This window comes from Alnus glutinosa, chromosome 8 (assembly GCF_958979055.1).
Source record: "Alnus glutinosa chromosome 8, dhAlnGlut1.1, whole genome shotgun sequence".
In the NCBI taxonomy this organism is placed as follows: Eukaryota; Viridiplantae; Streptophyta; class Magnoliopsida; order Fagales; family Betulaceae; genus Alnus; species Alnus glutinosa.
In genome coordinates, this window is record NC_084893.1 from 8,430,872 (window position 1) to 8,453,278 (window position 22,407).

Here is a 22,407-nt window from a genome sequence, read left to right on the forward strand (position 1 = left end):
CTCAACTCAAGGATGTGCGATTCAAGCTGCAAGTGGCACAGAATAGAATGAAACAAATTTATAATCGTGGGCATCAAGAACGTATCTTCCAACCGGGAGATTATGTTTATGTTTGTCTTTAACCTTATAGGCAAGAATTACTAGCTGGGTCTAAAATACAGCTAGTTTTTCATATATCATTGCTTAAACAGAAGATGGGCAGCATCAACAACCGTGGAAGTTCTTGTTCAACGGCAGGGATTCAGTCCAGCAAGCTTCTTCGTGATGAAAGTTCGCTTCCCAGATTTTGCTCTTAAGGACAATGACTATTTCAACGAAGGAGAAATGTTACAGGAATATGAAGTCCCTAATAAAGAAGTGCTAGTAGCTAGTAGTAGTGTATTTCTCTTTCAATAAGTAGTGTTATTTTACTCCATTGCTGTGTTGGGTTAGCAAGGAGATTCTCTTAGATTCTCCTAGCAAGTTTGAGTAGTATAAGGAAATCTTCTCCTAGTATGGGAAGTATTAGTAATTGGAGTACTATGAGGATTAGTCTTTATATTGTAACCATGTTTGGGGTAAATCAAGGCCAGCAAAGTTTATTTCTCAAACCTAGTGTTTGATAGAGGCTAAGGATCCTCTGAAAAATCCTATTGCTATCTTCTAATTATCAATCATAGGGAAGAAGAAGAGGCTGGATCCAGCTCCATTCTCGGTTGAAAGATGAGTAACACGATCGATTACGAATTCTCGTAACAAAGTTGCATGTGATGTGGAGGCATTTTTTTTTTTTAAAAAAAAAAAAAAAACTACCCAAGATGAGCATCATGACCACCCCAAATGCATCAGACTTTATGAATTATCAGCTACTAGACGACACAAAAGACAAAATGAAGACTTTATGAATCATTATCAGCTTTCCTGTATCAGCCGACGCAAAAGACAAATGTTGCTCAGAAGACTCAGAATTATTGCTGCCAAAGAATCAGAATTATTGCAGCCTTACTATTAAGAAGAGATGCGAAATATTGAATTATTGCTACCTTTACTGTTCAAAAAAGATATGCAGAATATTTACTATTGTTCATATTTGTAGTTTTCCTTTTATTTTTGCCTATAAAAAGCCTGTATCATATGTTAGAAGGCAGAAGCCATTTGAGAGAAACTTGTAAGCCATCTTGAGTGCCTATCTCGCCTACCTTTCTATCCTTTTTTAACTTGTATCCAGTATTATCTTTCCTTTTCCTTTCCCTTGTATCTTTTAGCCTCTGCATTGAAGGCTTTTGAATCTTGTATCTACTTCCACTTTGAATCAATATATCAAGTAAGAATGTTTATTACTTTCTCTTTATCTTCACTTAATGATTCTCCTTTATATTATGTTTTTGAATTATTTTGCTAAATCATTATCTTAAATTATCTTTCATAATACTTTTATTATCTTCATTAAAGGGTGGTTACACCATCCTCAAAGCACCTTTGAGATTGTGCGGCCACCATCAGGTTTTGCTATGGGCCTACAAATTAATTGTTTTAGATTTTTTTTAAAAAAAAAAAAAAAATTGAAAGAATTTTTTTAAAAAAAATATCTATATATATATATATGGTATTTTTTTTTTTTTTTTTTTTTTTTTTGAAAAAGTACCTCACTCAAACTACCATCCCAATGTCATTGTCCAATTTTAAAATTTTTTTCTAATTTTTTAAACAATTAATTTTTCTTTTCAATTTTTTTTTAATAAAAAAAACCCAATTTCCTTTAAAATAATTAAAAGAATAAAAATGAAAAACCAATGGCGTCAGTTTAATATTTTTATTTTCGTTTTTTAAATGATTAATTTTAAAAAAAAAAGGTTTTTTAAAATTTGTAATTTTAATTATTTTTCTAATTTATAATTATAATTTTGTCTTATTGAAACTTTTTTAAGATCAATTTTATGATTATGTTAGCCTTGAGAATACTTTAACATTGTTTTAGTAGTTAAAGAAAGACATTGACACAATTAATAGTTTGATAAAGAAATTGACAATAAAATGGTAGTGTAAAGAATGTATGTTTACTTTAACGTTGTCTATTCCATTAGGAATAGCTATTTTTCACATTTTTAAAAGAGTAAGCATTCATCTTCGTAAGGGAAAAGGAAAAAGCCCCTACCCTTTTCGGGAGCCTAGCTATTCCGCAAACCAATCAGCCCTTTGATTCTCAATAATCCTAAAAGATTGCTCTCAAATAAACGCCATGTTTTAAAGTATCTACTCTCAGAATAAATAAATGCATCGAACTGTAACATAAGCATCTCTAATATTTATGGTACTACATATTTTTTTTCTTTCCATTTATGAAGCCATCTTAAATATACATAATAGAAGCATCTAACCAGCAAGAAATGTTAAAAGCTTGTCAGCTGATGTAAAAAATGTGGTGCACGACAGATCTCTTTGGAGTTTCAATCAGCAAGGCACCGCTTTGCATGTGTTTGCTTTGGAAAGGACATGAAATAATGTATTTCTGAAAACCTGTATAGAACTCTGATTCGTGAACACCTTGGATCCAAAATATCAAGTATTCACATTCCGTCTGGTTGCTGAAATTCGGTAAGGTGTTCGATGGGATGTTCTTGTTCGAAACCAAGATAACAATCTGACACTAAAATCAATTTGATCCCCTGGAAAAACAGAAGCTACTGAATCAGAAGAGCATCATTGTTACGCACACAGCATTAGTACTTCATCAAGTCACAAAACATTTAATATATATGTACTTTTCATAAGAGCTTCACTAGAAGTGATCATCCTCTAAAAGTGCATTGAAGTACACCCATGTACACATATTTTCTTGCTCCCTTTACATAACCCAACATTTCCTGTTAACTGATAATTCCTTCACTTGTATGAGAATATGAAAAAAGTATGAAACACCCCTTTCATGAATAGGGATGGCAATGGAACCCGAATTTTAGGGTACCCTATCAGTCCTGTCCCTATTAGAGTGGGTGTGGGTCTTTATGGTATAATTTGTTAGAACTTTTTGAAACCAGATCAGGTTTGGGATGAGTTTCTGTTTCTGAGCGTCAGACACATGAAGCCGAACCCGAGTTACAAGATTACTTGGGCTATATCCATCATCTGCATTTGTTATCATTCTCTCTATCTTTCTCTAATAGAAGCCCATATCTTTGTTGTAAAATGGTAAGGTTATCTCTTCTCTATCTCAGAGCTCCTAAGGTTATCTCTTCGCTATCTCAGAGCTCCTACCGTTGTTGTTGTTGTTGTTTTTGTTAGTTGGCAGATTAGGTTTATGTTACGGGTTTCAGGGATTTTTTTTTGTTATTGGATGGGACAGGTTTGCAATTTATAGCCTAACCCCAATCAGATATGAGACGCAGAGACGGGTTTCAGGATTATACATTCTAATCAGCTTTGGATTTCAATTGGGCTTTCCCATCCCAAAGCAGACCAGTTGCCATCCCCAGCTTTAGCATGGAAAAAGAATATTCAGAAAGCAAGAAACTAAATAAAGAAGCAATGAGGGTGGAGGACTGATTTAGAAAGAGGCAATCAAATTTGACCTGGAGACTCGTCAGATTCGATGGTAACTCCATGTGGGTGATCAAGCGATCAGAGAAAGAAACTCTCTTCAGAGCATATAGCTCGGAGGTGAAGGTGTTACCAAGAAGCAACCACCATGCTTCATCTTTTACCTGTTAAAACAACGCCATGCTCAGTTTGTGTTACTCACTACTAATCTATAACGAGGAGAATTACCTTAGGAAATCGGGGGGCAAAAGCTCTTGTTGTGCTCCACTTGGAATTGATCTTCTCCAATCTGATGTTCAAAGTGGAAGCCTTTCCACCATCAATGTCCCTTCTCTGAAGTTTTAATTTCACTTGAACACGGGGAAAAATCTGCAAATCCTGGTAAAATGAAATATAAAAGATTAGCAACTACAGAAATCAATTGACATATGAAGAATGTGAGAGAAAATGAACATTAAACAGTACAAAACCAAAAAAAAAAAAAAAAAAAAAAAGGCCTCCTTGCGTAGATTCAAAGACAAATTTGTTAGAAGCCAATGAAACACAAACCATTTTAGAGGGAAATCCACACCTGATATAATCTTGAAGCAGGAAAGGTTCCAATTACAGTCTGCAAATTTGCTTTAGGAAGATCCAACAGTTGCTGCACAGTGAAAATTCCTTTTTTGTTCAACAAACTTGCAAGATCATCATTCATGGATGGTAACATCCACAAGCTGGAATCCTTATCAAACCATAAACCCTGAAAACAATTGAAAAGATATCAGAGGCATGGAGGGGAAAAGTGATATTTTTATTAAAAAAAAAAAAAAAGAAAAAAAAAAAGAGAGAGTGAGAACTTGCTAAAATCTCAAAAGTTGGAATTTATGCAAATTTGATATATAACTTCAGAACAATTAGGGTACATTCACCCGTAATATACTAAACCTATGCAAATGTGACTTCTGTTTTCTGGTGACATATAGTAAAATTTTGGAATTTCTACTTTTAGGGGAAAACTTCAATGACTAAGGAATTCAATGCTGTAGAACTGACAACTTATGACATGCATTTGCTGTGACAAAAATTGATAATTTTGGATTACAAAGTAGTAGGAAAAAAAAGGAATCAAACAAGCAAATTGCACAAGACAAAGATTTACATAATTCAGCTGGAAGGCCTATGTCCACAGACAATCAGGAAGAGATTTGTAACTTTTAGTACTTAACACTGTTAACTTTCACTAAAAAGGCAGAAAAGTATTTGCCCTTCGACTCTGTTGGAGGTCAGCCCCCTCGAAGCAGTCCATCTCTGTTGATCAGGGGCGGACCCACGTGTTGGGTGGGGGGGACGAATGTCCCCCCAAATTTTTTAAAAATAACCTTAAATATACCAAAAAAATAATTTTTTCCTCCCAAAATTATACTTTTGTCCCCCCAAAATAATATTTGTGTCCCCTTTTAACTTTTTTTTTTTTTTTTTTGCCCCATCTTTTAACACAAAATCTAAAATACCCCATTCATTTAATTTCCTTCCATATTCTAGTTGGCTTCTAACTAGAAACTCAATTTGGTTTAAGACTCCGAAGATGCGAAAAAAAAAAAGTTAAATGGTTTGGTTTTTTGAGTGGTTATTCTAAGTGACTTCTAACCAATAATCAATTTTTTGAGTGGTTATTTTGCAATCATTTGGGTTCACAATATTTGTTTTGGCAACCAAGTTAAATGGTTTAATCATTTATGATTTCACCATTGTTTGGCTCGACTTATAGCATTGTTATTTGGGGCTTTAAAGGACTGTTAGGAGAAAAAATCAACGATTATAAGTATCGTTTTTATTAGACCTTATAAATTATGTTTAGTTTTTTTTGCTAGTTTTTTTTTTTTCTAAGCTATTTTGCTAGATTTTTTTTTATTCTTTAGATAAGTTATTTTGTTAGTTGTTTATACCACCGTATGTTTGTGATGCCATGAGATTAAATATAAGACTACAATGCTTTTATTTAATAACAATATGCACAAACACAAATCTATGAAGATTTTAAATATCTATATACTTTTGTATTTATGCAAGTCCATCTCCCCAATAAAAAAAAAATTCGTCCCCCTCACCAAAAATCCTGGTTCCACCCCTGCTGTTGATCCTTTTTTTTTTCTCATATTTAAGGTAACCAATGATTGATAAACCTAAATCCTTCTAACTGTTAACCAGACCAAAGAAATCTACAAATATGAACCAAATATAAAGGGTCATTGTTGAGAAAGCTTCATTTCTCTTATGCCAATCATTCACAGACCGGCATTAAAAGAACAAAACAGGTATGATTATTATAGCGGGTAATCAAACTCTGAAGGCCAAAAAAAAAATTCAAGGGTAGTATTTTAAACTCAAGATCCATCCCTAATCTGCTTTTGGTTAAAACTCCCACCTTCAGTAGGTATGTCTTTTTGTCTAAGATTATGCCTTTTAAGAAAACATTTTCAAATAGGAAAATCATTATTAAAAGAAAAGATAAATACAGAAACAGGAGCTCTCATCACAGTAACAACAGATGTAAAACAAACTCAGGAGACAGATCTCGTTGAATGCTCAACCATGGCCACAACAACGAGAGAAGATCGTCATGTGATTAATATGATCTGCATGATCCATGTAGGTTTATTAAATCTTTCATTTATTTAAAAGAGTCACATATGCGGCTGATAAAGACGATACCTGCATGACCATTTGCAAAAGATGCATGCAAGTTATTGAGCTTGAAAGCCATCCGCTGTTTCCACATATATCTATCATGGCCTGGATGATACGTATACTTTGATCTAACACTGACTTTAAGTCTGTGACATAGTCGCTGATTGGTAATTCTAATTGAGAAAAATGTGCCTGAATCCCAAAAACATGCATGGTAAACAAGTAAAATAACTAGAAAAAGGGGAAGTTAAACAGAAAGACGTGCATTAAAAATTGATGTCAAAGGCAGCTCTTACCTGAAATAGCAGATTTGCTTTGACGTGTGGATCATCAAGGCGATTCTTATCCACCGCATATTGAACTCTCTCGGACAATGCTTCATTATAATTTTCCTATCAAAAAGAAGAGATGATACAGATTCAAAGAAAAAATATTATATGCATCACTAAAACGAACAATTAAGGTGCACCCATGCAGGCAATGGATAACATGAATGTTAGAATTGAAGTGTCAAAAATTCAAGAAACAATAGCAAAAGCTCATGACTATTTTAAAAGGATGAGCTTATGATGAACAGAAAGTTTTAAAACTCAATAAATAATAACATCAATCATTTTTTTTTCGGGGTCTGAACCTTAGAAACATTATCAATATAATAATTTTACATGCCATATAAAAAACTATCTCGAGGGTAGATCTGACAACAGGAATAAAGATTATCAGTTTCAAATAACTCATTAACTTCCTTTTTGCTTCCCCCTTCTTCTAATTGTCTTCCTAGTAAACAAAGTATCAAGTGCTATACAGCTTCAGAAGAAAGTAGTTTCTGACAATTCAGCAAGTCCTCAACCATTAGAATGTTTACACATATCCAACCATTGGTGTTCTAAGGAGGTTGGGGGGCCCTATGGTGTGGGAGTGTGGAAATGTATAAGGAGGGGGTGGGAAAATTTTCTAAATTTGTGAGGAATGAGGTGGGAGATGGATCTACAGTGTGGTTTTGGCATGATTTATGGTGTGGGGAGCAGCCTTTGAAGTTCTCTTTTCCTGAATTATTCACTATTGCTCATTGTAAGGATGTGTGGATGAGGATAGTATGCAATTCCGGAATGGAAACATTCATGAATATTTTCTTTACAAAACCTGTGCATGATTAGGAGGTGAAAATGGTTTATCGGTTCTTTGAGGAGCTGTATTCTCAAAGACTAAGGCAAGGAGGTGAGGATAAAATTTGATGAATTCCTTCTAAAAGGAAATTGTTTAAAGTAAAGTCTTACTATCATATGTTATCTACTCCGGTAAGTTCCCCTTTTCCTTAGAAGAGTATTTGGAAAGTTAAGGCTCCCTCGAGAGGCGTTCTTTGTGTGGACGGCGGCTTTAAGAAAAATCTTAACTTTAGATAATTTATGAAAGAGGAATGTTATTGTGGTAGATTAGGGTTGAAAGTGTAAGCAAAGTGGGGAGTCTGTTGATAACCTCCTTCATTGTAGGTTTTAACAGAATTATGGAGTTCGCTTTCCCAATTTAGTGTTGCGTGAGCTATGCCTCGAATGGTGATAGAGTTGTTGGTGAATTGAATGGGACAATTGGGAGTTGGGACACTATACTGCTTTGAATATGTGGAGGTTGGCTCCTTTGTGTTTAATGTTGTGTATTTGGAAAGAGCAGAATGCAAGGAGCTTTGAATGTCGTAAGATTGTGATGTTAGAGTTGAAGAAAATGATGTTCCAATCCTTTTATACATGGCTAATAGCGTGGAATAGTTTGTCTGTTTCCAATTTTTTTGAGTTTTTGCAGTTATGTTCTTTCTTTTTCTATACTTTAGGAATTCTCTTGTATACTTCATGTATACTAGGATTGTGCCCCTCTGCGTTTTGAATGAATTTGAATTATTTATCATAAAAAAAATAAATAAATAAATAAATGACATCTGGAGCATTTGTATAATTTCATCAAAAGAGATGCAAGAAAATTCTCAATTCTCTACAGATTGCTCAAAGTATTCCACAATGGGAGTCTATCTTTGTATCTCTTTCTAAAATTCTAACCTGAAGCCATCCATCACATATTCCCTCTTAACATTTAGAACAAATTATGGTATTTTTTTTGGAAATACAAATATATAATTCTCAGCAAAGAACACAACGTCATCTCAAAAATTTGTCAAATCTGAATGCAACATCTGTTACCAAATAATGTGGCCAAAGACTCGCATAAGATTATGCATAATCTATTCCTTTCAAGCTTGTTAATCTAAATTCATATAAAAACGACAGTTAGGAAGCAAGTATGGGCTACTCATTGTCAGAATTACCTCATTATGCCGCACAGGAAGTTCATCATACTCAGAAGCAGCAGAGAGAATATGCAGAAACACCTGCAATGTAGAATCTTTCTAAGGTTCATGATTAATAATAGTAAAAATGAAAATACTGGAAGCACAACTTACTTCAAGTGACGTGTCAGGACCTATATTCGAACCAAACATAGATACAGTCATGTAGCTGAGGTAATACTGGGATGCTATTGAACCCAACATCATAGGCTCCACACTGTCATCACTCATCTTGATACATCCACTGTCTTCCAGATCCTCAAATGTGTTTTGCACTAACCTGCAAAAATTATCCAACATAGCATTGTAAGAGAAAAGGGCACATTCTAACAAGAAATTCCACGAGATCCGGAAATTAAGTTGTTACCTAGATAAATATGAACTAAGAATTTCAGGACCTGTACTCTCCAAGCCATAATAAGCAGGATTAACTGTCTGCAACAAAAAAAAAAAATGGTAGGAACTTATGATCTGCAAATATCTTATTTTCTTTACATATTTAATCAATCATGTTGTGAATCTATTATATGAAAGAGGTTAACTATACCAGTCTACGGAATAAGTAGGTCCAGGTAAGGTAATGCACTGCATCCTCCATATGGCAAATAGTGCCAGAAACTATCTCCGCATTGATGTGCACATGCAACTGCTCTCTCAGACTACTCTCAACTGGAAATGGTTCGTACAAAAACTGCATATGGAAACACCGAGGTTACCCTAGTTTGCCAAAAAAAGGACCATTTAAATGACAAATCTGTTACAATATTAAGTCTAACCTTTTTATAGAAGCTCTTTTTGGGTTCATGAACAAGAATGACTGCTTTCCCATGTTGATCAAACTGTGGGCGGCCAGCTCGGCCCATCATTTGCAATATATCTGTGATTGGAAAATCAACATATCTCTTTGCCTTTCCATCATAATATTCTGTTCCCTGAAATAGAAAAACAGTTTCAAACATATGGCATCCATGGGATGGAAAAAATGGATCTTACAATGGAAAGAGGGAATCATTCAAATCTACCAGAAAACCAAGAATTTGACAGGCAGTTCTGTCTTGCCAACCCAATTGACAACAGAAAACGCATTGAAGAATTAAACATTAAGTGGTGGTCTCACTTATCTTGCATCTTGCATCTTGCATGCAAATAAATAGTCAAAGCCCCACTTATTCACCCCCTACTCCTAAATTACTGACATAAAATCATGCTTTTATAAGTAGCTAGTGATATCTTGTATACTTAATCCAAGATATTGTTTCCTTCCATTCCAGATTGGCACCGATATCTCCGATTTCTCACCATTAATACTTCCAGGAGCAGATCCAATGGAGACGGAATAGAGCCTGTAGCTCAGAGGATTAGAGCATGTGGCAATGAACCATGGTGTCCAGGGTTCAAATCCCTCCTTGCCAATAATTGACCAAAAAGGGAAGGGACTGAGTGGTCATTTAGGAGCCTTAGCTGGTGATCCTGGTTGTTTCTCTCTCCAAGATGAATTTATTTTTCTTTTTATTTCAATTTCTTCAATTTTTTTTTTGGGAGTATTGATTGGTCATGGGTGGGTCTTTTTGCTGTTTTCGAGCAGCATTGATGCCAGTGGTGGGTGTGCTTTCTTTTAGGTCCATTGGTACTGGCGGGGTGGCCAACAGCAGCATCATTGTGGAATTGGGGATATTATGTTCGTGGGTACAACGGTTTTGGCCATTTAGATCGCATGAGGATGAATGCCTTTTGGGTTTGTGGGCGGTGGTAGAGGGCCCCAATTTGAGTTGTGTATGGTGTTGGGAGTGTGTAGCAGTGACCAGCTGAACCAGAAAACCCGAAACTCAAGTCAGCCAACCAAATGAACCGAAACCAACCAACAGCAACTGGTTCAGCTCATTTTGGTTTTTCACTGATGGTCAATCGAAGTTTGGAACAAGCACAATATATATAACCGCTAAAAGCTATCTCAATACACGCAGGGTTACAAAACAAGTGCACTTGATTTCAGAAGGAATCTTTTTGAGCCAATTGATAGGTTTTTGGACTTGCTCATGAAGAGCAAAGCTAAGGGAGCTTAATTTGTAACCAGATAAACAAACCAAATTCTTGAAAATTTATCTCAAAAGAATTTTTCTGTCACTTTTTAATGCTTGCAATACTTTTTTATATGAGAAATATAAAAAATAAGAAAGCTCAAACTTACAAAAAAACACCCACTGCCATTAAAATTTGTATATATGAAGTAATTATTTAAAACAACAAACCATATAGACAAACATCATATTTAATTTTTACTCACCTTGATAATAACCAGATGAGCTGGAAGGTTCACACCCCATGCCAATGTGCTGGTACAAACCAATACCTACAATTGGATGAAGTACCTCGTCAGCATGAAATTAGAACACTTTTTTTTTTTACCAGGAAAGAAGTGAAATAATATTCAGATGATAGAGTAGTGCCTGAATCTTGTTGTTTGCAAAAAGTTCCTCAACCAGAGATCTGTCCTTGTCATTTAGACCCGCGTGGTGTAACCCAATGCCAAATTGCAAGGTGTGCCTTAGGTTCTGATCAGTGACCTGAGAAAGAACCATCTGAAGCGCTTCTTCTGGCATATTAAGAAACTGAATTGGATGTTCATCCGAAGCTGCAAACTTTATTTATACAAAAACAGAACCATTAAATGGTACTCGCAATTAAATAATTCATATTCAAGGCATGAAAGGGATCTCACCTGAATGAGGTCCAGAGCAGTTAGCCTTGTCTGACGACGAGATGAAACAAATATAAGAACTGGTTTTGTCGGTGAATGGGTGCATATTGCAGCATATGCTGGTTTATTCATGCTATTCATCCTTGGGCAGTAGAACTTTCCAGGATATCCCTGTTCATAGAAACTGGCATATTATAATTGTAACATGCAGATATATAAGCCCTCAATTGACTTTTATATCTACCAGAAAAAGTGATCATGAACAAAGGATTGGTCACAAAATAATTTAGTGTCCATCAAGACCAACATTGCAATTCAAACAAATTAACATGAATAAATCCAGAGCAAAAGATTCTCATTTTTGTCATAGCAGTTATAGTCGAAGTAATTTCCAGATAACCTCATGATGGTTTGACATTAGAGGCAAGAGAAGTGTAGGCGCCTCTATGCCTCTTACTCATCTATTCTAACAAATAAATGGCAAATGGTGGCAGTGAATCAGGTGACGAGGCATGTCATTTTCAATACTGTACTTCAAGAACTACTTGTACTTACATGGTTATACGATACCTCAAAACCATAGAATTTGATCAACACTTCTAATCATAAGAAAGGCTTTATGTTTCGAGTATAAAATATGGAAACAGTGAAGCAGGCATACTTCAAGTAGCAAAATTATTACGCTCACTTCATTAAAGAAATGAGTCAACAATAACAAACTACTTTCCAGAAACATCTTTAGCTAATGAAGACTTGAAAATAAAATTTTGCAAGAAAATATGCCTAATATGTTTGTCATGTTAGTTAAGAATATACACGAAAATTAATTAAAAAAAATATACAAAAACTCATGTTGACTTTATAAGAAAGAATAGATACTACACCCATCATTAATTCTATAGTTCCAAATCCAATAAATACTGTCCATATCCTCTTGTTTTAACTTTGAAGGGAAAATAAAGGCCCATTACTTGCTAGATACCCCCGTTTACTCGAAAATAAGATAAAAAGTAAAATACTCCCTCCATCATAATGAGTGTCCTCCTCCACTTTCTTTTCTCTATTTTTTTTCTTTTTTTTTTTGTCCCAAAACGTCCATTTCAAAAGTTAAAACATTACTTTTGAAGGATGACAACTGACGTATGAAGTGTTACTGCATTAATTTTTTCTCTTAAAAAATGTGTATTTTTTCAAAGAACACGCTATTTAAGACAGAGATATATCAGAGAATACTCAATATACTTGAACAACAGAACACGAAACATCAGAATAAGTAGGAAAGCAAAGAACTATAATCCAGGTGAAGCATGGCATCAACTTGCCTGAATATGAACTTCAAGAGGAACAGGCCTCACACTTGGCTTGAAATTGAAGAGTCCGATTTCCCCAACACCCAACCAATCAGCCAAATCACTACATTAAAAGAATTTTTATTTTTATAAGAGAAAATTTATAAAAGATGAAAGCGCCCTGAGGATACAAGGAATATACAAAAAGGATTCAAAAACAAAGTGAGCAAAAAAGACAAGAGAAACAAGAAAAAAAAACACCCATAAAGACCCAACCACAGCAGAAAACCCAAAGCACCCCAACAAAAATCCAAAACCCTCTACAACATTACGTCACAGCAACCCTCTTGCTTTTTCCCCAAGTCGAACCAAGACTCCTAGCATCATAATTGATTTCACACTCAAGGTTAAGAAGTTTTCTTTATTCCCTTTAACCTTAGAAGTGGAGACTGGGACCTCAAGATGCTGCCCCTCTACCACTTGAGTCATGACATCCAAAAAACCCTTTACGTTCTCCTCAAAGGAAATTCTCACAGTTTGAAGGCACAGCACAGCGTCGAACACTGCCCTAGGAGAACCTACAACTTCTTGGGAAACACCTTCCCTCGAAGATTCACCCACCTCAACTGTCGGGGAAGAACGGTTGCGCGGAAGAAGGAACCCACGCTGACAAAAGTTGACCGGAGGCTCCCTAACTGCCACGGACTCCAAAGGTGGCGAAGGATGATGGCCCAGCGGAGAAGGAGAGGCAATGATCGCCGCCAAAGACTTAGCTAACAAAAACTTGTTCAGCTGCGCACCCTTTCGCTTCTAAGAATACCTCATCACCGACTTAGACTCCGAAGGATAGATAGGCGCCCCAGACTCCAACATCACAGGAAGCAAGACACGAAGCCATTCACCCAACTCTTCTACCCCTGTGGAAACACCAGGAAAAGCTGACCCACAGCCTGCTTTCCAAGCTTGGGGAGAAGTAGAAGAAGCTTGCTACGAAGAACACAAGACCCTTGAGAAGTCACGGAGAAACTAGATCCGGGGCAAGTGAACCAAGGCCCTGGCTCAGCAACTCCGGAGAAGAGAGGGGAGGGACCAGTGAAGAAGGTGCTGGACCCGATATAGTACAGACCTCACCCGGCTTGGATAGAGACCCAGCCAGACCAGAAGCACCACTTGCGGAATCTGGAGACATCGGAGAAGACACCCGCCTAGAGGATGCTAGCTGGGATGAGAAACCAGACCCCACTGAAGCAAACCCGACTAGGAGCAGCTCAACAACCACCGGAGAAGCCACAGGCGCACCACACCATTGACCAGGAGAACCCACCGCTTTCGACACCGGAGAAAAGGCCGCTGAAGGCGAGGAGACGCCCTGACCCGAGAGATCAAAACCCATACCCGCTGAGAGAGAATCGGAACCAAGACCCGGAACAATACCCGACTTATTGGCCTTCTTAACGCTGGGCCTAAAGCCCCATTTCTTGGATCCAACCGGTAACCGGGCCCCTCTAACCACAAAACAAGCTCTCTTAAAAATCCGGCCCAAGCCCCTACTACCTAAGAAGCGTTTCAGCCCAACAGGAAAAGACCTATCCAAATTAGGTTTGGATCCACAAACCCAATCCACCCAGACACCAAAGACCTCGAGAAGCTTCCTGAAAATCCCTTTCCCCTCTTACCCCTGAGCTTCACCTGCACACATGACATTACGCCTGCCTTTGCTGGAGCCTTTGATGCTGCTTTGAAACCTGGAATCTCTGCTGTTGCTTCGATCCAAGGAGCCATTAGCATGATAGACAATACACAAAGGAACAATTGGGGACGTCTCCAAGGTGGAACAGTCCATCGCCTGCCGGACCGTCACCTGCCGGACCGTCACCTGCTCCAGACTTAGTGGAAGAAGCTTCTCCATCTCACACCAAGCCACCTCCGATGATTGTACCAGAAGCCCACCACCGATGAAATGGGAAGGTAGGCTTCGAATGCACTACCTCCGCGAACGACAGAGGGCCCACTCCCCGGAAACACGACTTCAGCCCTGCCCATCCTAGCCTTCAGGAAACATGGTCATCCCTCTCCAACCGCCCACAGTGTAGATCGCCACCTCCTAAAAACAACCACATCTATTCCCACCACTCCATACAATTGTCACCTTCGAGTCTTCCCTGAAGGATTTAACAAAATCCTCCGAAACAGTGGTGCGCAACGCCTCTTCCACCATTGAAACCAGCCACACGGTGCATCGCGAGCTTAACAGAACAAACCCAGAAAAACCTTTCCTCTTTTCCACCATCCTCAAAAGAATTGCATAAGAAAATTACAAAGTGAGAGCATTGAGCATAGTGGGTGCAGAAACATGCAATTCTATGAAAGTAGCTGGTGAACTTTTTGTATACACATGAAACTAATAAAATGATTTCATGAAATTCATTTTATACAAATAATTCTTTCACGAGATAATATTATAGGTACACAAAAATGGACCAAAACAAAAACTATCCTCTGCTGAGACCAACTAGTTGAGAAATGAAACACAAAATAATAATAATAATTCTAGGACATTATAAATGCATAAACGTACCCTGCATTTGCTAAAGCTGTAGACAGGCCTACAAACCGTACTGCACGCTCTGTTTGTGATGATATGTATCTCATCCTCGAAACGATAACCTGGAAACATTAAGTTCCGTGGTTGAAATTTCAAGATAATTAAATTTAGGAGATGCATTTTTAGGCTAATGAAACAAGAAAGAAAACAAAAGATCTATTCAAATAAACTGAGAAATTTATTTTCTATTTTCTGCCATATATTTTTCCAGTCCATTAAGGAAGTTGGATAATCCTCTTGCCCTTTTGCCAGCAAAAACTTCCTGTATACCTCTTGAAAAGCAGAAGAGAAATTTATTTGCCACAGATGTGAATGTGAACCACTCTAACGTACAAAATCTAGCTACTCTTCACAGTAACCGGAATCTAATATAGCAGTGGCTTTGGATATTTTGAGCAAACAGATTTCTTTTAGGCTAAAATACAATGTAGTCCCTCAAACTTTCGTGTTACTACCAATTTGGTCCCCAAAGTCTCAATTTGAGCAATTAACTCTCTAAACTTTGGTTTTGCAGTCAGTGTAGCCCTTCCATCTGAATTCAACAAATGCTAGCCCTTAAGTGTATAAAACGATGATGTTTCGATAATTTTCCAATTTTGTACGGTTTCTAAAAGGCACATTAAGCATGGTCATGTGCTCCACTGAAACGGCGCTAAACACCCAAAAACCCACACTGCTCCAATGAAAGGCCACATTAAACATGGGGGGCTGAAAGAAGAACCTCCATATCACCACCCCATGTCCAAACACCCACCCTGCCGAACACCATCCAACTCGAAGCCCCCAAACACCCACACCACCAACACAACACTCACCCAAAACGACAACCGTACATCTCCACCAAGATGCCCAAAAAATGCAAACTGAAAAACCTAGCAAAAAAAAAAGCCTATGCCACCCTTCAAAATTCGCAAAACCACAACTTATCAGCCAGCCATTACTGTCCCATACCGTATCCTGCAACCCTTCACCACCCCACATACACAGTCCAAAAGACCCAGACCCGCTGCTGGCCACTGCACCTCCTCTCTGAATCGCCCAAAAACCAAAGCCCACCACCAACTACAATACCTACAGCCGGTCAGCCTTCACTGCCCCACACCCAAAGCCCAAAACCCATCACCATCCCACAACCACAGTCCAACACATCCAGACACACAGGCAGCTGCCACAGCTACAGTCCTGGCTTGCCAAAACCAAAAGCCAGCCACAAACATCCATACCCACAACTCCAAATCACCCAATACCTATCAACTACAATGCCATACCACTTCCTAAGATTATCCATGGTAAGAATCTTTTCTAAGGCCGCCAACCAAGCAAAAAAAGCCGGCCTCAAAGGAACTTTAATCTGTCAAATACTCTTCCAAGCGAAAAGAAAGACATCATTGCAAACCAGGACACTGTACCTCTTTTGGAGGGAGCCCATTGAAGCTTGTCTTCACCTACCCGTCTCCCTATAACTGAATACAACAAACTGAAGAAAGAGGCAAAGACGTCCACCTCTCAATCATGAGACGCTCTAACAAAGCTTATGTTCACATATTAAAGCCACTATAAAGCTCCAAGTGAGCCGCTACAAAAGCATCCTTCGTACAAGCAATACCATATAAATCTGAAAAGGCTTCCTTTAGGGCCTTGTCCCCACACCACCGATCCCGTAAGAATCTAACCTTAGAGCCATTTTCCACCTAAAATCTTAAATCTAGTATGACTTGAAAACTTCCCCCAACCCCTCCCAATATTCTTCCATAACCCCACCTCATACGCTCCAAGAGGCTCACTAAAACACCACCCACCCCCACGAACTTTCAAATTTAGAATCCACCATAGCTCTCCACCAAGTCTCTATCTCATGCACATAGTGCCATAGCCATTTTCCTAAGAGAGCATGATTAAATAACAAATTCCGAACCATCAGCTCTCCCTAAAAAATTGGAGAGCAAACCTTGTACTAGCTTACTAGGGTGAAATTTGAACTCTTCATCTAGTCCACCCCATAAGAAATCTCGTTGAAACTTCTCAATACGGTTTGCAACATCCACAAGGAGATGAAAAAGGGACATGAAATACATAGGCAGAGTGAAAAGGGTACTCTTGATAAGGGTAACCCTATCACCCTTAGACAAGTACATGTTTTTTCAACTAGCCAGCCGCCGCTCTATCTTCTCAATAACACCATCATAAATAGACTTTGCCTTATAAGAGGCTACCAACAAAAGACCTAGGAAATGTGTTATATTTGAGAAAACAAGGGTTATACAAGACAATAAGGAATTAGTTCTTCATTAAGAAAACCATCAAGAAGACACCACAAAAAGAATGAAATTCACAGAAATTAGATTCTATCGTAACTAACAGTGCTCAGAAAAAGGTTACAGCAGTTTTAAGTAGTACCTCAAGGATAGGACCACGATCAGCTCCCAATAAGTGAATCTCATCCAAAATCATAAGTCCAACCTATTGATTAAATACCACACATTAAAACCTAGCTGGGAGAAGCGTGCAAATGGCCTACCAATTCAGTATTGCAATAATTTAAAAAAATAGATAATATATGAAAGAAAAACTAATCCCATTAGGAAAAAAAAACAAGAAATAGAGATGCACCTTCATGACATAGCTTCGACTATGCCAATTACGACTGATACCATCCCACTTCTCAGGAGTAGATATTATGATATCAGCTGACAAGAGAGCCATCAAATCTGGAGTGTAATCGCCAGTCATTTCAACCTGATAAAAAATTCTTGTCAATACTAGTACCATATGTTAAATTTTATTAATTGACTATAAAATAAATATTGTCACCATCTTCTTCCCAAGCTGAGAGACAAGACGCTTTTTCCAATCGTTCATTCTTTCCCGAACAATGGCCTTCAATGGCGCTATATAAATAACCTGCATTTGAAACCAATTTAAGCATACTGCACATTATGAAATGAAGCACCTAACAGATGTTATTAAACTGAAACACATATTATGAAACCATTTGCACCTGTATAATAAGGAACCTAGTTTGCCCTTTTTTCTTTTTCAAACGATATAATTTGGTTTATGACTACGTAATAGTACTATATCAACATGAACCAAATACAGGAAGTGATTGGTTACTAGTTGAGCAAATTTGGTCACTAGTTGAGCGAATTTGGTCACCATTGGTTTTTTTTTATATAAGTAAAAATTTCATTAAAAAGCGCAAAAAGGTGCAACCCTAGTACACAGGAAGTATACAAAAGAGCCTCTAATCAAAGGAGATAAACGAACATGAAACTAAAAAATCAGCAAACAACATACGACCCCAGCTATGCGCTGACACCCACAGATATAACATATTAAGCACATTTCTACAAAGAGCCCCAACCGTAATCTCCACATCCTCAAAAAGCCTAGAATTTCTCACGCCACAAACCCCACAAGACACATAAAGGAACCTGCTTCCAAATACAGATAGTAGGACCACGACCTCGCAAAGTGCCCCAGCCACTCAATAAATCCAAAACACTACTAGGCATAACCCACTCCACCCCGAATAAGCTATAGAAATAACTCCAAACAACCCGTGCCACGTCACAATGTAGAAGAAGGTGATCAACGAATTCCCCATACTTCTTGCACATAACACCACTCTACCACCACAATACCACACCGACGTAAATTGTCATGAGTTAAAATCTTTCCTAAAGCAGCTGTCCAAACAAAGAATGCTACCCGCTTCGAAGCTTTAACACGTCAAATAACCTTCCAAGGAAAATAGGCCGCCTCGTGACAAACTAATGCTTTGTAAAAAGTCTTCACTTCAAAAATCATCTTCTTAGAAAGATTCCACACCACCTATCGACCTCTCTGAGCCGAATCCGACTAGAGTATAACTGTTCATAGAAGGATATCACCATCTCCACTTCCCAATCCTAAGCATATCGCGTAAAGAGTACATTCCAATGAGCCACACCTCCTACCACAGACAAATTATCCACCACCCAAGCATCCGGAAAACGAGTAATAGAGCACAAAGTCGGATAGCACAACTTGAGAGGCCTGTTCCCACACCATAAATCATGCCAAATGCGAATATGAGACCCCTCACCCACCTCAAAACGCAAGTATTTGGCTACAGTATCCCACTCCCTTCGGATAAACTTCCAAACACTCACACCATAAGACCTTGTCACCGGTAAAGAACTCCAACCTCCCCTCACACTCCCATACTTCACCTCAATCACCGATCTCCATAACGCATCACGTTCCTGCAAAAACCTCCATATCCACTTCCCCAAAAAGGCTTGGTTAAATTTAATAATATTACGAACTCCCAAACCACCAACCTTGATTGGAGAACAAACCCAATGCCAATTGACTAAATGAAATTTAGTCTCATCCCCCATACCATTCCATAGGAACTCTCTTTGAAGCCGCTCCAATTTCTTGGCTACACTCACAGGAATGGGAAACAGAGATAAATTATAGGTATGAATGCTGGACAGTGTACTATGAATCTACGTCACCCTACCACCCTTGGATAAATAAAGCTTTTTCCAACTAGCCAACCTTCGCTCAACCTTCTCAATAACCTCATTCCAAATAGGAAGAGATTTAAACGATGCCCCTAACGCCAGACCCAAATATGTCATCGGCATAGACCCAATTCTACAACCCAAAATATGTGCCAAAGACTCCACATCATCCACCTCACCAATAGGGACCAATTCGGATTTTCCAAGATTAATCCTCAACCCTGACACCGCTTCAAAACATAAAATGGTACACCTCAAATTTTGAACATGTTCAGCCTGTGCCCCACAGGGTCGAGTTCACTGGCTGGATAGGAAACACACACTGTTACAAGGTCTGAGCTTGTAGCGGAGGGGAAAGAAAAAGATTGTGTGGTGTCTCTCAGCTTCTTCCTTAAACTGCCGAAGGAAAGTCTTCAACCCCTCCAGATTCTTCGCCTCGTCCAAATTTTGCTTCAAATCGTTTCCCATAATAGAACCAGCTGGCCAGTTTGAAAACGTAACTCCCCTTCCTTCTGCGTGATCGTCGGCCACAATTAAAGATTCTTCCTTTTTTGGCTCCTTGCAAATGACCTTACTGCCCCTGCCTTCCGCTAGAACTCCACCACCTTCCAGCAATTTTCCTCCTAACACCGCCGCATAGGACTGACCCTCCCGACGTAAACCAAGGACCGTCGATGCTGCTTTCGGTGCTGTCACGGTATTCCTTCCAACAACTGTCCCGCCGGCCTGTTGCTTTGCATGGTAGGTTGTCAACTTTTGGAGTTGCACCCAGATGTCCATCCACCCCTTCCCATCGCTGCCTTCCGGAATCACAACGTAACTCCGCCATCCTCCTCCACCATATTTTGACAGTTCAATGAACTGGCCATGCTTGTTTTTTCTGCGCAGCACCACATAGACAGTGCTACCCATCCGGAACGTTCTCCACTTGTCATTATCTTCCTCTCCCTTGAATAATCGTTCCACTGCTTGCATCAACCAAACCAGGCAGGACCATCCCAAAATGACCGCTCGGAACACACATCTACTCCTCTCTGCCAGTCTAACCCCGCCACTAACGTCCGACCGGAATTCAAAAGACTTCAAGTCTACATAACAATAGCCAAGATAGCCCATTCCGTCCCCGAGACACTAATTTGGTCACCATTGGTAAGGTGAGAATGTATCTAATGCATATATCAAAACATCTTTTTTATGTTTCCTAATCTTACACCCAATAACCAAGAATTCATATGTTTTGACATAGTTCTAGAAGAGTATATCTTGCAATACTGCCTTGCCTATCAAAAGAATTTTGCGGTGCCTCTGGAGGGAAAGAAATGATAGAAGTTTTGAGGACGTTGGTGGAGCTTAAGTCCTTTTTCTTTAATATCTTTATATTTGGACAGCTGTGTTTGTAACTCTTTTGGTGCTTAGTTTTCATAATTTCCTTATTCTTTTTTCCTTTTCTAGTTAGGTGTTTCTCTTATATACTTCATATGTACCTGAGTTACGCTTTTCACATTAATGATATTTCGCTTAAAAAAAGAATTGCGCCCCTCCGTGCTTTAATGGAGACTATCTTTGTATACATCCTGTGTACTAGGGTTGGGCCCCTCTGTACTTTTTAATGAAATAAATAACTTATAAAAATAAAAAATTGACCAGCCAGCGAACAGCAAGCAGTGCTATCCACTGAAACAAACCCTTGTCCTTCCTTAAAAAAAAAAAAAAAAATTAGATTTACAGAGGCGGTCTTCTTCTATAATGCATGGAGAAATTCAAAACATATACCTTCATATCCGGCTGAGTATTAAAAAGGCGAAGCATGGCAAGCTCAGCAGATATGGTTTTCCCACTTCCAGTGGGAGCTCCTAAGAGCACATTGTTATCTGAGTGATACAGGACATGGAAAGTCTGCCAAATTCCAGCACAAGCATCAAATTACAAATTCAAATTGCAACTGTAGAAACCATTAAGCATTTAAAAAGAAAACTTGCAGTATAATTTTTTAACCAAACCTGTGTTTGTATAGGATTAAAATGTGAAAACTTGTACAAGGCTTCATAAGTACTGTTTCCCAGTGAAGTCAAAGGGAGAGGTTTTAAATCTAGAAGTTCTGTGTGCGAAGTACCAGCCTGAATAAAGCAATCTTTATATGAGACAGCTCTGGCAGGAGCAAGTTTCCATAACTGTCATAATTTGAATGCAACTTAAATTCAAAAAATAAGATATAAATACCTCTGGCAGTTGTAGATTCTGGAAAGAAATGGTGTAGAAAGCCTCTGCATGCAACCAAGAATCAGAAACAGCACGAATGTAGTATTGGGGTGGATGTGGTTCAAATATTGGTACAGTGAAGGAAAGCTTCTGAGGTTGCCCTCTAGCCACCCGCTTTGTCAGAGTGAAAAGTTCTGAGTGGTAGATATGATCATTCTCCGAATCCTGTTTAAAAGATTGATCAGGCATCCAATGCAGATGTTGTAAAATATGGATGCCTAACTATTACCAAGTAGAACATGTAAGCAGTTTTGACCCACAGGGACTGAAAGTAAAACCTAGTAAGAACATATTTTTCCACCAAAAGTTTGAAACTACCCTTGGTGTAACTAATAAAGAAATGAGTTTAGATTCAAATAAAGTTAAGACTGATATGACCAATCCAGAGAAAACCCTGCAAAGTGACATTTTCTAAAGATGTTGTACAACCAGTTTTGTCTCATAACATTAGCCACTATAATACAAGTTAGAGATGACAGAGGTTAATAAGAATCTGAACTCATCAATTTTGAAGTTTCACA

The 22,407-nt window shown here is 38.2% G+C and overlaps 1 protein-coding gene across 1 annotated transcript in view; it reads right to left on the bottom strand.

Moving 5' to 3' along the window:
* Positions 1 to 2,116: 2,116 nt before the first annotated feature.
* Positions 2,117 to 22,407, bottom strand: part of LOC133874707 (DExH-box ATP-dependent RNA helicase DExH14) — a 48,979-nt gene continuing 28,688 nt past the window's right edge. Inside the window, exons 28-49 of the mRNA XM_062312587.1 lie at positions 21,848 to 22,051; positions 21,628 to 21,744; positions 21,401 to 21,523; positions 17,925 to 18,014; positions 17,724 to 17,849; positions 17,511 to 17,573; positions 15,087 to 15,175; positions 12,542 to 12,632; positions 11,241 to 11,390; positions 10,969 to 11,160; positions 10,806 to 10,871; positions 9,298 to 9,453; positions 9,069 to 9,212; positions 8,889 to 8,956; positions 8,636 to 8,801; positions 8,501 to 8,563; positions 6,483 to 6,578; positions 6,211 to 6,378; positions 4,088 to 4,258; positions 3,745 to 3,894; positions 3,549 to 3,680; positions 2,117 to 2,645 (exon numbers count right to left, since the gene is read on the bottom strand). Of these exons, the coding sequence (XP_062168571.1) occupies positions 2,547 to 2,645; positions 3,549 to 3,680; positions 3,745 to 3,894; positions 4,088 to 4,258; positions 6,211 to 6,378; positions 6,483 to 6,578; positions 8,501 to 8,563; positions 8,636 to 8,801; positions 8,889 to 8,956; positions 9,069 to 9,212; positions 9,298 to 9,453; positions 10,806 to 10,871; positions 10,969 to 11,160; positions 11,241 to 11,390; positions 12,542 to 12,632; positions 15,087 to 15,175; positions 17,511 to 17,573; positions 17,724 to 17,849; positions 17,925 to 18,014; positions 21,401 to 21,523; positions 21,628 to 21,744; positions 21,848 to 22,051 (2,724 nt within the window). The 3' untranslated portion in view covers positions 2,117 to 2,546. The remainder of the gene's footprint in view (positions 2,646 to 3,548; positions 3,681 to 3,744; positions 3,895 to 4,087; positions 4,259 to 6,210; positions 6,379 to 6,482; positions 6,579 to 8,500; positions 8,564 to 8,635; positions 8,802 to 8,888; positions 8,957 to 9,068; positions 9,213 to 9,297; positions 9,454 to 10,805; positions 10,872 to 10,968; positions 11,161 to 11,240; positions 11,391 to 12,541; positions 12,633 to 15,086; positions 15,176 to 17,510; positions 17,574 to 17,723; positions 17,850 to 17,924; positions 18,015 to 21,400; positions 21,524 to 21,627; positions 21,745 to 21,847; positions 22,052 to 22,407) is intronic.